Source organism: Purpureocillium takamizusanense, chromosome 8 (genome assembly GCF_022605165.1).
Source record: "Purpureocillium takamizusanense chromosome 8, complete sequence".
NCBI classification, from domain to species: Eukaryota; Fungi; Ascomycota; class Sordariomycetes; order Hypocreales; family Ophiocordycipitaceae; genus Purpureocillium; species Purpureocillium takamizusanense.
The window spans coordinates 761,998-778,203 of record NC_063075.1 but is presented as its reverse complement, the minus strand read 5'-3'; the positions used below and the strand labels follow the sequence as shown (position 1 = coordinate 778,203).

General features: G+C 61.8%; 4 protein-coding genes across 4 annotated transcripts; 1 reads left to right on the top strand and 3 right to left on the bottom strand.

Moving 5' to 3' along the window:
* Positions 1-473: 473 nt before the first annotated feature.
* On the bottom strand, positions 474-1,619 carry JDV02_008280 (uncharacterized protein; the record flags this gene model as incomplete). The annotated part of the gene is made up of 1 exon (XM_047989864.1): positions 474-1,619. The coding sequence occupies one exon, from the start codon at positions 1,617-1,619 to the stop codon at positions 474-476; it is 1,146 nt and encodes a 381-aa protein (XP_047845869.1).
* Positions 1,620-3,265: 1,646 nt separating this feature from the next.
* Positions 3,266-5,119, bottom strand: JDV02_008279 (uncharacterized protein; the record flags this gene model as incomplete). Its single annotated transcript, XM_047989863.1, has 1 exon — positions 3,266-5,119. The coding sequence occupies one exon, from the start codon at positions 5,117-5,119 to the stop codon at positions 3,266-3,268; it is 1,854 nt and encodes a 617-aa protein (XP_047845868.1).
* Positions 5,120-9,893: 4,774 nt separating this feature from the next.
* On the bottom strand, positions 9,894-11,006 carry JDV02_008278 (uncharacterized protein; the record flags this gene model as incomplete). The annotated part of the gene is made up of 1 exon (XM_047989862.1): positions 9,894-11,006. One exon carries the CDS (start codon positions 11,004-11,006, stop codon positions 9,894-9,896), a length of 1,113 nt encoding a protein of 370 aa, XP_047845867.1.
* A 4,110-nt stretch (positions 11,007-15,116) lies between these two features.
* Positions 15,117-16,067, top strand: JDV02_008277 (uncharacterized protein; the record flags this gene model as incomplete). Its single annotated transcript, XM_047989861.1, has 1 exon — positions 15,117-16,067. One exon carries the CDS (start codon positions 15,117-15,119, stop codon positions 16,065-16,067), a length of 951 nt encoding a protein of 316 aa, XP_047845866.1.
* Positions 16,068-16,206: the final 139 nt, after the last annotated feature.

Below are 16,206 nucleotides of genomic sequence, written 5' to 3'. Positions count from 1 at the left end.
AATGACACTGCCGTCCTGGCAAGGCAAAAAGATGCTCGTGTCATGCACCGCAAACGAGCCGAAAACCGGTGCTTCGTACGTGTGTACTTCCTTACCGTCCCTGCGTGGAAACAAGCTACAAGTTCCCGCGACCGTTTGTGCACCCTGCCCTCCCCCGTGTCCTGCGCCGCCGCCGCCACGTCTCACATGGAAAACGTCCGACGTCTCCGTGATATGAAAGCTCTTGTGGTGCTACAAGCCCCTTGTGGTACAAAAGCACAAAAAAAAATTGTCCAGGAAAAAAACTGCTGGCTTTCATTCTCATGACATATATCTACATGCTTCATTTCCTCCCCCCTTCTCAATTTGGTGGTGTTGCACGCGCAGGCGGTGGTCGAGGCCGCCTCCATGTCCCATGCCCATTTCCGCTCTGCCCTTTGCTGCTGCCCTTGTCTCGCCCCTTGCAAGCCGTTACAAAACATGCACACAGTCACCTACAAGTCATCATCGCCTCGGCCGCGCCGATATCCGCCCCGTCTCGCCCGGCGCTCCTCCCTCTCCCTCTCTCTGTCCCTGCCGCTCCGCTCTCGCTCCCGCTCGCGCAGCTCTGGCATCGGGTGGTGGTAACTCTTGGTGCCTAGGTCGCTGCTTCCCGCTGCCGCCGACTCGAGCAGGCTTTCGCTCGCGGCGCTCTCGCGATTGTAGCTAAAGTCGCGGCGTGCCGTCGTGCGGTTGCGGCTCTCCTCGCGCAGGCGCCGGGCCTCGCTGCGAATCCGCTCCGCCTCGCGCGCCGTGTTGCGGTCCGCCGTCGAGTACACCTTGCGGATCGGCGCCGTCTTCTTGGTCGGCGTCGTGGTCGGCGTCGTCTGCCGGTTCGACAGCAGCTCCGTCGATGCCGTCGACTCGGTTGGGTTTGTCGACCCGTCCCACGTCGAGCCTTCCGACTCCTTGTTGAGCCCGCCTACCCGCGCCGGCCGCTCGTGCCGGTAGCTGCGCAGGTGGTCGCGTGCCTCCTTCTCTGCCATCTCGTCCGTCACCCCGTTGTCCCCCACGTGCCGCCCCTTCTGCTGCTTCGCCTTCTTCTTCTCCTTCTCCTTCTCCTTGGACTCGCGCTGCTGCTTGCGTCTGTGCTTGTCCTTGCGCTTCTCCTCGCGCTTCTGACGTGCTACAATGTCGCTCGCCCCCGCCGTGATGCCGCTCAGGTACGTCGTCTCCGTCACCACCGTGGTGCCGTCGTCGTCGGCCACGTCCTTGTACACGCTGCCGCCGCCCAGGTTCGTCGATGGCGTTGCCCCCGAGAGCAGCGTTCCGTTGGGGCCCTTGCGCCGCAGCACTGTCGATTTGTAGTCGTCCCAATCCGTCTGCTTGAAGTGGAATCCACCGTTCTTGGCCCAGAAGAAAAACCAGATGCCCGTCGCAACAAAGCCCACGCCGATGAGTGCGAAGAGCACGAAGAAGCCCACGTTGCTGATATCGTGCGGGTCGAGCACGCCGTGTGAAGGGTCCGTCGACTCCTTAGCCGACCGCGCGAGCAGGAGCCTGCTGGCCTCGGCCAGGGGACCGTCTTCTCCGCCGAGACTGCCAGCAGTCGGCCCACTGGCAATGATGCTCCGGAGAGCGTGGGCGATGGTGGGCGCCATGCTGGCGTTGGAATGCGGCCTGTCTCGCAGCTCAAGGTGATGCTCGATGTCGCACCCCAACCGCGGGTGCTGTCAGGGCGAGGCTGCCGCGCCCGGCTCAGGAAGAAAAGGCCGGCGCCGATGGAGGAATGAGTGCTGTCTTCGTGCCGAGACGTGTGGTTTTTGACTTCTGTGGTGACTGTCGCCGGGTCTAAAATGCGTGACGAAGAAGAACGAGCACGATTGCGTGCAGCGAGATGGCAGGCAGGTGGCAGGGCAGTTTTGTTCCCCCAGAAACGGTGGCACAAATGGTGTGGCTGGGGGTCCGCCCAGGGTGCAGGTGCGAGGTTGGGCAACGTCTGTGGCTACAACCAGGTTCGCTGCTGGACACCAGATCAATTCAGGCGGCGGCCTACTAGTACCACTGGCACAGCACTCAACCGATTTCCCGCCAGTGATCGCCACAGTCCCGCGTAGGTGGTGACGCAACCAAGTAAACAAGCCCCGCTGGCCCGACAACCACGCCCGTGTTGCGCCACACCCCTGGTCCATGCACGCCCCCAGGACGCCAAAGTATCCGCTTTACCACCACCCCCCCGGCCCCGCTTTCACAACTCCAAATGACCCCTCCATCCGCTTCACTTTTTGCTTGCACGTACCCGTCGTGACCTCTGACCTGGTCGAGGGATCCTGGCCTGGGACTCAAGGCACGGCGCCGCGTGATCAGCCATGCTCGCCAGGGCTGCGCCACTAACGCCTGTGAGCGCTCAACACGTCGCGGCGATCATTGCATCGCGTCCTGCATCGCATCATTCAATCATTTCTCAGCTTGCCGTCTGCCCTGCCTTCTCAAATGGTATGCCATCTACAGACAGACAGAATACATTATACTCCATACAGCAGTCCGCCTTGTTCCCGCATTCATCTTCGCCGCGCATCCCGGGCATGCATGGTAGCCTACCCAAAACAAATCAAATCTATAGTCCCGCCAGCAAAGAATCAAGTAGATGGCATGCCATTGCAAGTAAACTACCCCCGCAGGGCATAGAGAGTGCGGGGGCGCGAACCCCCATTGCCCGTACAGTCTATATCGCCTTGGGGTGTTGAGCGACTCAGAAACAACTTGCTGTCGTGACTGCCGAGGCCGCAGCCTGCACGGCCTTGTAACGCAGACCATGTCGATGCGTCCGGACAAGTTGAGCGTCCGAATGTTCGATGCTGGCAAACAATGCCTTGAACGCCCTCTCTGCGCATACACGCTTCCAATCTGCCCCATCTCGCCATTCATTATTCAAACAACATACCAAATCATAGTCAACAGACTGACATGAGAGCAGCCGAGAAACGCAAAGATTCCCTCATGCTGCCTTTTGGGTATCAAACTTTTCCATGCCGTCCTTTGCGAAGAACGCATGTCACCGCAAGCAGAAGCACGGGGATTAGAGCCAACAGCACACCACGGGTCGAAGCGCAGCGTCGACAACCGTGACAGCAATGCCGTTCACTGCAGAGAAAGGAAAGAAAACAAGATGAAAAGAGCAAATAAAAAGGGAGCCAAGGAAAACTGCAACGCTCGCTTCCATAATAGTCGTCGCCAACCGTGATGAGTGTCGTGAGTCGAGAAGAGTCTCGTAATCGTCAAAATTCGTCATTCTTCGTCCGGGTCATCAGAATACGTTTCCGTGAGCGTACGGGTCATAAGGGGCATGTGGCGGTCCATAACCGCGGCTATGCGAGTCTGCTTGACTCGGCGCACGGGGCCGATGCGGCAAAGCCTTGCGTTCCATGCGGCTACGCGAGTCCTCGAGCGCCATCGAGTCCTCGAGCTGTTGATAGATGGTGCTGGCCCTATCACTCCCGGCCCGCGAGCCCGTCGGACGACTTGACCAGGTAATCTCGCCGCCTTCGTGGCTGCATTCGATCTCAGCGCCTTGAAATCGCACAACAGTGTTGCCAGGGACCTTGATAGTGATTTCCTCATTGCCGCCGTACGACGATTGCGTGAGTCCAGTCGTGTTGCTGCGCTTGTATTCGCTGTCGTCTCGGCTGTCGCTGCTGCGTGTCGATCGGCTACTTGGCACGCCGCCTCGCTTCATCACTTTCCGGAGCGTCTCGGCCGTCAGTGGCATCTGTGACCCGCCGCTAACCTCGTCCTGGTACTTCTTCGCCGCGCTCAGCTTGCTATTCCCGAGACTCGCCCCTCCCGAGGCCAATCCGCCAGGAGTATACATGGACGAACGACGAGTGCGATTTCCAGCCGGGACGATCTCGTAATCGGCCTGGTCGTACACCATAGACGCACGCCTCGCACGAGGAACGACGGCTCGACGCTGGTCATACGATGCGTTGGGCGAAATCTGGAACAGCCCACCATCGTCGTCATCGTCGTCATCGTAGTACTCAGGGTCGTGGTAGACGGGTTCTTCAAAGCCCAGCGACCTCCTGTTCGAAGGCGGTGGCCGAGAGTGAGTCTGTCGCGAAGGGGGCCGATGAGGCGGAGGTCGAAACGGCGTCGTGGGTGGCGGCATCGCCGACTGAGGCCGGGGTGGGATATAGCTTGGCGGTGGCATCCGTCTGGAATCTTCATCGAGCTTTTTGGAACGGGATGGCCGCCGACTAACTCGTGGGGCCGTTTCGTCGGCGTAGTCGTCATGATGATATTCCAATGCCTGCGGCGGCCGCTGGTATCCCATGGCGGACGAGGGACGCGGATCGAAGCGCTGTTTCAAGTGGCTGTGCTGGTCAAAGTAGGCAGCTGGAGGTGGCCCAGCCGGCGAGGGTGGTGGTGGTCCAAAGCCGCCTGGCGAACCTGCGGCGCCTGACCACATGGGAGGAGGCGGCGGGAAGCTTCCAACCGGAAAAGGCGGCGGATGGCCCGCTCCGGGACGAAAGCCGCCGGGCGGCATCATCTGGGGTCCAGCGGGTTGGCCTGCGTAGAAGGTTGCCGGCCGTGTCTTGGCTCGAGGTCGGCCACCTGAAGAGGCAGGCTGCTTCACGCCATAGAATGCTGGGTCCTCGACGCGACCTCTCATGTACCCGGGTTGCTGGACGACGGGTTGCGTGGCCGAGTGCTTTGGGCCAGGTGGCCTGGTTTTCTGACGTGCCTTTGCCTCTCGCTCTTTGGCAGCAACAGCGGCCGCCTTGGCTCGTCTGTCGGCCTCTTCCTCCTTGGCCCGCCGCTCTCGCCTCCTCTCCTCACGGTATTGATCTCGACCATCTGGATCGATTGTGTCCCTCCTCGCGGATCGCCGTCTCGAGTCTGGTGCCCTCTCGGAGGAGCGGGCCGTAGAGTCGGACGACTCGTCCATTAGACCTGCGCCGGCGGAGGACGACGGGGACCTCGAAACGGGCGGTCGCTTATCGGCGCGTGATTTGCCGGTGTTGGGGCGCTCCTTGCCAGGAGCCTCAGAGACGGCATACCTGCGGGTGCTTTCAATCCCCTCGAGGGAGCTGTTGGAGTCGTCCTCCCGGGCATCCTCGACGTGTGCGACCCTCGCGCTCCTCTTGGAGCTGTTGGACATGGTGGGTTGTGCCCCGGCGTGGGGGTGACCAGCGGCCTGCCTGGAAGCCACTCGGAGGCAATGAAAAGAAATTCTCGTCGGAGCTATGGATGTGCCGCACCGAGGCGGATATCCGGCAGAGAGGAGGAAACAGCGAAGGCCCTCGATGTCGGTGTACGACAAGAGGCGGTTTTTTTTGGGCGGTGGAGAGGTCAAGACAGTGGGCGGGGGTACGTCTGGTGCTATAAATTAGGCGAGTCGGGTGCCGAGTGGGGCCTGGATGGAGGTCCAGCGGTCCACGGGTCCAGTGGGTGGTTTGGCGGTGGATCCCTTCCGTCCAGGCAGGAGCACTGCTGGCTGTTGCTGCTGCTCGTTGATGTCGGATCGGGTGCCACCCACTTACAATTGCCAAGTGCCTGTTGTGGGGGGAAGAGAAAGGAAGGAACCACCAGCGGGGGTGGAGCGGAAGGGGGGAGGGAGGGGGGAGGGGGAATTCGGACTATGAGGCGAGCTTGGGGCTGAGAATCAAATGATGTCGATTCGAGAAGACGCCCCAAATCGGTCGCTGCCGTGATACGGCGAGTCGGGTTGGGTTGAGTCGAGGCTCTCACGGCCGTCGTCCCCGTCGTCGTCGATGCTTGAGTACTCCAGATCGTAACCCTGGCGCTGGGACGTGGCGGCGGCGGCGACAAATGGAAAAACCCGATGCTCGAGTGGAAAGAGGAGATGCCAGAGGCAGCAGCGGCAACCTGGATGGCGCGGGCATACCACAGGCGGGCGACGGTGACGGACGACGGGCTGGCACGCCTGGCTGCTCGAAACGGGAAGATGGGCAACGCTCTTTGATGGAACAGGTAAAGACGTGCTCCGTGGCCGCTGTGGCATCGGCGAGGTTTTATTAGTCGACACCGACTGGCGACTGACGCAGCGGCAGCTCAGCGCCGCGCCGGCATTCCCATCCACCCATTTCCAATCTCTGCCACGCCCTCCCTCCCTTTTCACGAAAACGCCAGCTGTCCACCATCCTGGAGCGCAACGTACGTACGTCCACACCAGCCATAAGGTAGGTCGACGGGTAGGGCGAGCGAGATGGCACCCTTAGGCTGTCGGGGGGGGGGGGGGGGGCCTTAGTGCGCCCGCCTGCCCGCTCATACTGACAAGATGCCCGTCGACGGCCCGCCAGCTCACGCAATGGCGGCCCCGACGTGGGCATTCCACGGCGGCATCGAGGTTGGACGAGCGACCAGTACGCGCAAAACATGACCCGACATCCGCGGACGCCCCCAAGGAGTCATGGCACCCTCGCGCCGTGTTACGCTCGTGGCCATGCTCGTCATCAGTGGCCGCTGCCGGATGTCCTTGCCAGGACACAGCACCACCTCCAGCAGACCTTCATAGTAGGTGATGAAAAGGACGTGTCTCAGAAGCAGTCAAGGGCGAACGACGCAATGCGGCGGACAAGACGGACATGTTGCGTGCTCCCACGATGCAATTCGGGCACACGACCGAGAATCCAGGCTGGTGCTGGATGGCCATCCAAAACCGCCAACAACGAGCGCAAGTGGCCTGGGGTGTCCCATGCCTGATTGACCAGCATGAAATGACTAGCTCTAGAGTGGAAGCTCACCTCTTGCAGCGTCTTATACACCGCACCCGACACAGCGGCAGTGGCCAGTCCCAGAGTCAAGAATGACTCGAACCACCCATGCCAACACGGGGTGCTCTCATGAGGGAGAGGCTGCCGGCCCAGCTGCGCTGTTTCCAGGCAGTTCGGCTGCCGTCGCCCTACATACGTGCCTGTACTCACCTCACGAACGACGGCACAAGCACCAGCGCCCAACTGTGGAGCATCCACAACCCCAACTCGTCGTCTCGTCTCGCGTTTCCACTGCAGCATCGCGCCGCGTCTTTCTCGAGCTCGATGTAGGCTCTCGCTGTCAGACCTTGTCGCCACAGGGCGCCAAGCAAGCAGGAGGAGGTCGAGCTGGACTATAAGCCTGGATGTTCACAGATTGGGTTCCGATGCTGCGGCCCTTGGCCAGCACGAGACACTGCTTCGCGCGGCGGGCCGTTGGCGGCATGTCGTCATGCCCCTGTAGCTTCACGGACGCCGTGCTACGAAGCGAGGACTGCCGGGCGACCAGGGACTGGTTAGACCCAGCAGCAGCCGCAACCGCTTCAGTCGAGACATCTGCCCCATCCTGTGCCCTGCTCTAACCCTACTTGTACAGACACGCGCGAGAACGGGCCTGGCGCTCTCGCACCTTGGGGGCAATTTCCCGCTGTTAGTAAGGGACCTCGCCTTCGTTTTTTTTTTAACCCCCTTCATGCCCGAGCAGTCGGAACCCAAGTGGCGGCTGTCGGGTACCAAGACTGGCCACTGCGCTGGGATCCTATTCTCGCCCACCAGCCAGGCCACTGACTCACAAAAACCGACATCACAGCGATGGTCCGGCATGGGCAGCTCCAAGGGCAAATGGACGAGCGTGGCCAGAAAAAATCTTTTCGCAACCCACGCCGATGCCAGCGAGCGGGGACGGTGAGGACGTTTCTGGCATCTGATAGGGAGCCAGACGAAGAAGCTGGCCAGTGGTTATCGTCATGGACGCCCCCAGCCCAGTCGACGACGAGCTCTTCATGCATGGGCCGCCCTCGGGCTCGCTTATAGGGCACCACGCTTCCCGTCATGCTCCGAGTGACCAGTCGGGCCTCACACACCCCAGGGCAACGAATGAAGTCGAGGTCAGGCTGGGTTTGAGGACGAAGGAGGTCCACCTCGACCTCAGCCGCTGATGGAGACGCATACATACATGCGTGCGTACCACGCTGTGATCAAGCTTTTTGCCTCCACTTGTAATGGATATAAGTTGTTCGGGCGGAGTGGGTGCGACCCTCCCGGCTGTTGTTGGGCGGGATCCCGATGCTCCGGGAGGATCCCGCACACGCGAGAACAGAGAGTACTGGTGTCATGGTGTTTCATCGTCGAAACTCTCTCGCGATGACTCGCCGAGACGCTGCAGTCTGTCACCAGGACGACGACGGCCCCAAGTCAATAGGTGAGGACGAGAATCTGCGTTGGTCGTCAGATCTCCTCGAAACGGCCTCTGCTCCTTGAGCCACTTGAGCTCGTACCCGTACCCGTCATGTCATCCCTTGCATGGCATCATCGCCATGAGGGCCGCATGAAGTGTCTCAACGTCCCCGACCTCACGTCCAATCGTACCGTGGGGCCAGCCCTCCACCAGCGACGGCCAGCAAGGATCCTTCCCGCACACGATCTGACCAGGACAATGGGGCGCCTGTAAATCTGTTGCTCCGGCCCTTTGGTGAGGACATCTCGATAGCCACCGCCGTGCACTCACCACTACCACGACATGGCGCATCATCACTACTACTACCACCACCACCACCATCCCCAGTCACGCCGCCCATACCGCGCCGCTGCGACACAGATCTCTCGCCGCTCGTCGTGCGACTGTCAAATTCGGTCTGTCTCCGTCGACTGATTGGAGAGAGACTGTGCAACGGCCTGCAATGTCGCCCCCGACTTGACGCATGCGCTCCTACCTCTTACTACCTACTACCGCCGTATGGGGGTGGGTATGGAGCAGGAGACACGAGTTACGCAGTCGCGGGAGCCGTTGAAAACTTCTGGATAGCATCATCTCGCTGCAGGCCTGGACATGTGTTGGCCAAGCCACGGGGCGACTGGTACGAGTGGAATGGCAGCGTGTGGCTTGCAGCAGACGCTGCTTTAGCTCTGCGCAGAGCGTTGTTGTCATCCAAGCACGTCTATTCAGATGGTCTCTTATCCGTCCATCAGGACAGATGCATATCCTATAGCGTCCATCCAGACCATATGCAGTCCACGTCGAGCCACAAGGCAGTCTCGTCGTCGATGCAAGCAATGACAGCATGAGATCGGGGCCGAACCTTGCAACGAACCAGCAGCCAAAGAGGGGTCGCGACGATCAGCCAGGCAAGGCAAGACGTCGGATGTAAGCGACGCGGATACGTTGCTGGCAACGGATGACCAGGTGATCTGTAGCAACGCAGCAGGCGAGGTAGCATCCCGCAGCCAAAAGTCCAACAGTTCGTTGGCGCTCGCACCCTGTCTCACATCTCAGGACCACCCGCCGTTGTCGCGACGAGCATCTCCGTGCTCCCACGGAAGGAGCCTATCCATGGCAGTGATGATAACCAAGTGACAATCGAGTCAAAGCAAGTACAAACAGCTTCACATCGTCTCCCATCTCCCCATGGCGATTGGGGTGCCCACACCGCCTTTTTGCAACAACCCCTCTCTGGGGCGATTGCGCACTCGGCGCGGCTGGCAGACGCAACGCGCTAGCCGGCCTGCCAATGACGGGGAGGCTCACACGGATGCGGGGAGGCGAGCAACGATGGCCACACGATCCGTGGTTATCGTGGGCGATAATAATGTTGGGTTCCTACATGGATAATGCCGGTAGGACGTGAACCAGTTGTCTGCGGCATTAATCACGAGCGCAGTCGGGCGAACTTGCACGCAGCGCCTGCTTGCCGTGGCGTCCAGCTGAGATCGAACATGCCTCCAGCTCGGCGTAGATCGGATCTGGGTCAAGGCCGTTGCACGGCTCAGCCATGACAGGGTCGCCTCATGCTGTCGGCCACAAAGCCTGGGCCGAACAGATACAAGGGCCAGGCCGTCCCAGCTCGGAGCACCCGAAGCTCCCACGGCTGAACACGGCCGGGAGATGTCCGACTCGGCAGCCGAAGACACAGCCGGGACCCACGCCGGGCGGCGCGACGGGAGCTAATAAGCCTTGATGGTGAAGTCGGCGACAACGGCGCGGTGATCCGAGACGCGAATCTGGTCGTCGAAGCTATTGGATAAGACGCCAAACGTGTCGACCCGGGCAGTATGCGGATCCTGGATAAAGAGAAAGTCGATACGGCTGGGCGTTTCGCTGGGCTCGCCGAAGCTTGTGTAGGTGAGATGATTCCCGTACCGGCGCTCCTCGGGCACAAGATCGGCCACGTCGAGCATCCCGGATCCTCGCGCCGTCATGACCTGGTAAGCCTCCTCGTGGGGCGACGAATTGAAGTCGCCGCCAACAAGGACAACGGACGGCGGGCTGTGGGCGGCTTCGGCCCACTCCCTGGCGAACTTGATGAGCAGCTTTGCGCTGTTTGTACGTGCCTTGACGCCCATGTGGTCGAAGTGGGTGCTCATGACGATGGCGCGTGTGCCGGTTTCGCGGTGGGCAAACTCGCCCATGGTGACGATGCGGTTCAGGGCGGCATCCCAGCCACGGGAGGGCTTCTCGGGCGTAGGGCTGAGCCAGCGCGTCTCGTTGCGGAGGCACTTCCAGACGTCGGCGCGGTAGAAGACGGGGGAGAATTCGCCATCGGTCTCGCCCTCGCCGCGGCCACGGCCGATGTGCGCCCACTGGGGGCCGAGCTGATCCTGGACGTCGCCGATTTGGTGGTGCAGGGCCTCCTGGAGGCAGATGAATGGGCTCTCGTGGCCGGCAGTGATGAAGCGCAGCTGGGCGCCCAGGCGAGGGCAGCGGACGCTCCAGGGCCGCTCGCCACCTGCGCGCTCGCCAGGCTTGGTGGCGTAGCGAATGTTGAAGGTGACGAGGCGCAGGGCCATGGTCGGGCTGTCGGGCGACACAAGGACCTCCTGGTCGGCGGACCTGTCGGCGAGCTGGACTCTCATTCGGTCGGCGGCTTGCGGGAGAGGGTGCGTACGGATGCGTGTATGCGGCGGCGGGTCGCGAGGGATGCTTGAACGTTGGCTGTAGGTGCTGCTGCACCAGGAGAGAACGAGGCAGAAGAGGAATGCGGAGAGGAGGAGGAGGCGGAACTCGAGAGAGGAGCGTGCTTGACGCCGGCGCGCGGCAAAGGCAGTGCGCGGCGACATGGGCCGGCGGGTGCGAGCCCTGGTGGTGGGCGGCGGCGGCGGCACACAGGCGGCTCAGCAGCAGCTGGAGCAGCCCAACCGGGACTGCTGAAAGACGGGCTGGAGGCAGCGGCTCCCACCATCGGCTACCGCAGGCAGCGCAGGCAGCATGGCCTCACACCTTGCCAAAAGGTGGGTTGGATGTTAACGTTCTCCCGAAGCGAAGAAAAAAAGGGGAGGATTCTGATGGAGACGGGGATCGTCGCGTCGCCCGCCGCTGTCCATTTTAATCTTGCTCGGCTCGTGTCGACCCCGTCGTGTCCAGTTTTGTTTGACAGTGGACACGGATGGTTCTAACTTTCTGGGCTGTGTGGGAAATGGCTTCATGGCGTCGCTGCCCAGCGGGCGGGCGCCGCCTCCTGACCCGATCCGTTTCCTCCCGCGTGCCGCTCCACAGAGGTTCTCGCGGCGGCGGCGGCTCCAGTCATCGTGTGGACGGCGGCGGCGGCCAGTGGAGTGACTAGGTTTGATGCTTGAGATGCAGCTGTACCGACGACTGCTGGATCCGGATCCGAGGCCCGGCGCCGCAAGCACGTACAGTATACGCAGCACGGTTCACCGGCCGGAGCGGCCTCCCACGGCGCCTGACAATGTCGTGAGGACATTTTGATGTCTGTACCCCATTTTGAACTACATGCCAACTACGCACGAGTTATTCCCGCACGGCAGCCAGCGGTAGGCGGTAGTTGAGGCAATGGAGCAGCTAACTCGAAACGTGGGTAGTAGCCGTCTCGAGTGATGCTTGGCTTGGGCCGCTTGGCACACAAATACTACCACCTATTACTGACGCCTGCCTTTGTCGGAGTCGGCCCCTCGTAGTGGAGCCGAGTGCAGTAGATAGACGTTGGCAAGCAGTAACTCAGTCGAGGCAGCATCAGACGACAACGAAAGTCTTGGCCTCGACGGCGGCCGTCTGCGACGGGCGGGGGATTGGATGCACGCACGCCGAGAGATGCGGTGCGGTCCCATGCCCCGGCGTCATCTCGCCCAACAACCAACTAGCTTCGTCGCGCTGGGTAGCACCGGCCAGACACCATGAGCGCCGGTCCGAGACAGGCCCGTCGTCGTTGGGCCACACGCGCCGGGACCCCGGGGTGGGGGGCTTCAGACTACTAATAACGTACTGTTGATGGTACGGCACGGGCGGCTCTTGGTGACGTCGAGCTGTACTCACCTGCGGAACATGGAGCGTCGCAGCAGCACGACAAGGGGGCCCATTTCGGTGGGTGAAGACCGCACGCGACGATGGGCTGGACGAGCTTCGCTTCGCCAGAAGGCACCAGACAAAAGCGCATCTGCCGTGATTGTTAGCCTCCGGCTGGACACGTATACGAAGTACATTATGACTTGATGCGGTTTGCAGGCGACGGCGGCACAGCCAGGATGAGGGCCATCCATGCTTTTGACGAGGAGCTCAGCACTGCCAAAACTCAATATATCGGGCAGGGAGGAGGGCCATGTCGCTGTGCGAGGCTGCTCCTGCCAAACGGACGGCTTGCTTCATTCGTCAGCCTTCCAGCACGAGGCTGCGCAGCCGTCGAGGTGCGTCAAGGCTCGCTCGCCATATACGGCCCGCTGTTCGATAGTCCATTCAGCTGCGGCAGCCCCGTCGCCAGGCATGTCCTCATCAGCAAGCCACTCACACATGGCCTCTTTATCTTCCCTTGCCCGTATCTGCATCCCTGCCGGGCGAGGCGGTGACGTCTTTTGCTGCGGGATTGGTACTTCTACTACCACCTACTTCGTACAAGGTTTGGCTATGCGGCTTGGCCCGGGCAGCTGACGGGCCGTGCTCGACACCACCCACACGCGCACACACGACCAGTGAGCGGCTACACCGCTTGGCGCGGGCTGTTGCGGATGGAAGCCTCCCGCGCCGCCGGGGGAATCAGGGAAGCAGGGCAGGGCAGAGCCAAGCAGCGTTCTCATGGGAGGTGGCAAAACGGCCAAGGACAATTTGCGCGTTGCCTGCTTTGGGAGGGAGGGGGAAAAGGGGGGGGATATGGATAGCACATAAAGATGGCCTCACCCAGTGCGTGTGACGCCGCCCACTTGACTGCTGGGCTGGGTTTGGTTTGTTTTGGGGGGGTGCTCGGCGGCGGGCGGCTGGCCGAGCGACAAACAATGCAAGGCACCGTGCATGGGCGGACGAAGGGGTTCCTTCCGTTCCGGCAGAGAAGATCCGATGCGGCGGGAAAAGGTTCGATAGCGAAATGCAGATCATGCAGCAGGATGGGGATTTTTACTTCTCAGTCGCAGCAGGGTGCGTACTAGAGCACGGCACGGCATGACCTGCCTAGGTAGCCGACCATGGGTTTGTTCCCCACCGCGCGGGGGCGGCAGGCGCGTCGAATTTGCGGTCCGTGATGCATGGGTAAGTCAGATGGCCATGGCCGTATGGATGCAAAGTACGACGGTGGTGGCCTCGGGAGGGAGGGGAGGGTGGTGGTAGTTGGTAGTACTACTATAAACTTACTAGCTATACCTAGTAGCTCATAGATGCTGTCTTAGCTTACGAGTTGAGGCGATGATGTGCCCGGGACGTGGAGTTGTTGATGGCCGGGCCGATGATCACGCTGGAGGGAATGGAGGCGTGAGGCGGCGCCTAGGGTTCCGTGGAGGTCGTCGGGCAGGTACGAACTCACCTACCTACGTACCCAAGCGCCCCAAGTAGCCGTAGCAGTAGTGGTGGTGGTGGTGGTGCTACTACATACTAATGTAGTGGCCTCCATGAGTTGGGATGAGCTGCTGCCGCTCGAGTTGCCCCATTCCACGGGCATACCAACTGGATGGTGCGATCATCGATGGCAACCTGGAATACGCAGGCTATGGCAGCGCAGGGGCCGCAAGGCAGCTGGAGCTTCCCCCGTGGGCCGCGTGTGGTGGCACTGGAACGTCCGTCCCAACCCGGTGGCCAGCGGGGGGGAGGGGCCTGGACACCCACTTGGCTCCCGCTGCGGACTCCCCCGCCACGGCGAGGGGTCCTCCGCACCGAGCATTTGATGCCCTGGAGGGGTCCAACTGACGGCAGCCCAGCCTGTTGAGTCCCACTACGGGTGCCATGGATTCAGCTTATGCGGCCGCCACGCCGCTGCGCCGGCCTTTGTTTAGCACCCTCATTGTTTCGTTTTGTATCCACCATCACCACCACCATCACCCACCGGGAGCATCACCATCACCACCATCACGAACCAGCGGCACACCAATCACAGCCTCCGCCTCCGTCCCTCAGCCTCGCAGATCAAGGGCAGGCTGCGTCCGGCCTGCCTCTCACGCCCCTCGTCTCAAGGCCAAATGACTGCGTCGCCGGCCCACGGGTGTTGCCATTGATCGCGCATGGCGTCGACGCTAGCGGCGGATACCCCGCGAGCACCTCGACTTCTCTGCGCCTGATAGGCCCTCCTGCACGTGAACGCCTCTGGCTCCATTCGGATGATGATGATGGGGATGACCACCGCGGCCGTATTTGGCACAAGGCCACCCTTCTTTTCCGAGCCCGATGTGACCGGGGGAAAGGCGACATGCACACTTCCCCTTCGTCGTCTTGCGCGTTCGATGGCGCGGCGGCGGCGTCCTCGGTGTCTGGGGTGTTTACTTGCCCGCGCCTTTGCCCCCCGGACAGGGCGCAGGACTCACGTTCGGTGACTCTGTCTCCCCGGGGGAGGGCGGCCACATGAGATGCACATGTCGGTATGGTCCTAGGCAGGCAATCAGTTATATAAGGCGCCGGCAAGCCACCTCTCCCGGCCAGCCTCGCTCCCCCCGGTCCCCCCCTGTCTTGTCTTCCCTCCAGGCTTCCATGTCGACTCTGACAAGTGGCTTCCTCAGGCTGGAGCAGGTCCATCGCTGAGACAGTCATACGTGCCGGCCTGGCCGGCGAGGATTTCCTTGTCCATCGCTCTTATATACCGTTTATTTCTCTCTCTTGTCCCCGTGTGAGCCGCTCACGCTGCCTCGGGGTATATATTCCTGTTCTCATTTCCCCTTGTATGCTACGGGGAGCACTACGAAACCGTTTCCTTGAGATTTCAGACACGCACACATACACCCACAGGCTGGCAAATCTTCGATATGCCTACCCAGCCCGAGGTCTGGCCTCACCGGGACTCGTGGCCGCCGACCCTGGTGCGCCTCGGCTCCTCGTCCAGCTCCAAGAAGAGAGCCTCCTCCGGCCCGCGGCGCGACGACGATGAGCCTCGTCCGCTGCTCGAGGACATTGACGATAACCCACTCACATACTTCCTCACGCCGCCTCCCCCAGGCATCACCGAAGACGACGATGACATGGACGTACACATGACGGCCGACGAGGACCTCGACTTTGACGCCGGTATTGAGGATGCAGCACACCCGCGCGAGCCCGTACGCAGCGTCAGCCCCTCGAGCCTCAGCGGGCTCCGCAGCAACAACAGCAGCAGCAGCAACCAGCTGTTCAAGCCCCGACGCACCGGGTCCCCAGATCTGGACTCGGACGGGCTGACGACGGACGAGGACGACGAGGACGAGGACTACATACACTTCTTCTCGCCCGGTGGGCCGTCGCGCCTCGCCGCCCTGCGCAACATTGGCATCGATGGGCTGCGGCTGCGCTCGCAGAGCCCCCCCGTCCTCTCCCACACCGGCGGGCCCTCGTCCCCTCCGCGCAGCGGCCTGTTTCGCCCGCCGCTCAGCAGCAGCACCCGACCCGGGCGGGGGCTGCTGTCCCCTGCGTGGTCGTACCCGTCGCCCGCGCTCCCGTCTCCGTCTCTGTCTCTGTATGCGTCCCCGTCATCGTCGCCGCCGCCTCTGCGGGGTCGGTCGCACGTGGCGCGCCCGCGGTTCGGGCAGCAGCGCAGCGCGTCGGCCAGGGCGCGGCCGGGGGGGCGTCTGTGGAGGGAGCCGAGCCCGGACGTGTGGTCCATCGAGGAGGAGACGGAGGAGGAGATGGCGAGAAGCGAGGGGGGCGGGGGCGATGATGCGGTAAAGAAGACGGCTGCGAAGCCTAAGAAGAGGGTGCGATTCGTGCTGCCAGACGCAGAATAGTCCTGGCTCTAAGCATTCTGCGCTTCTTTCCTTCTCTCTTCTTCTTTTCTGTCTTGACTCTTCTATTCTTGTATTCCGCTTCACTGCATCATGGGTTGGATCACTGCTACTTTGCGCTCTGCATGCTCACTGGTGTTGG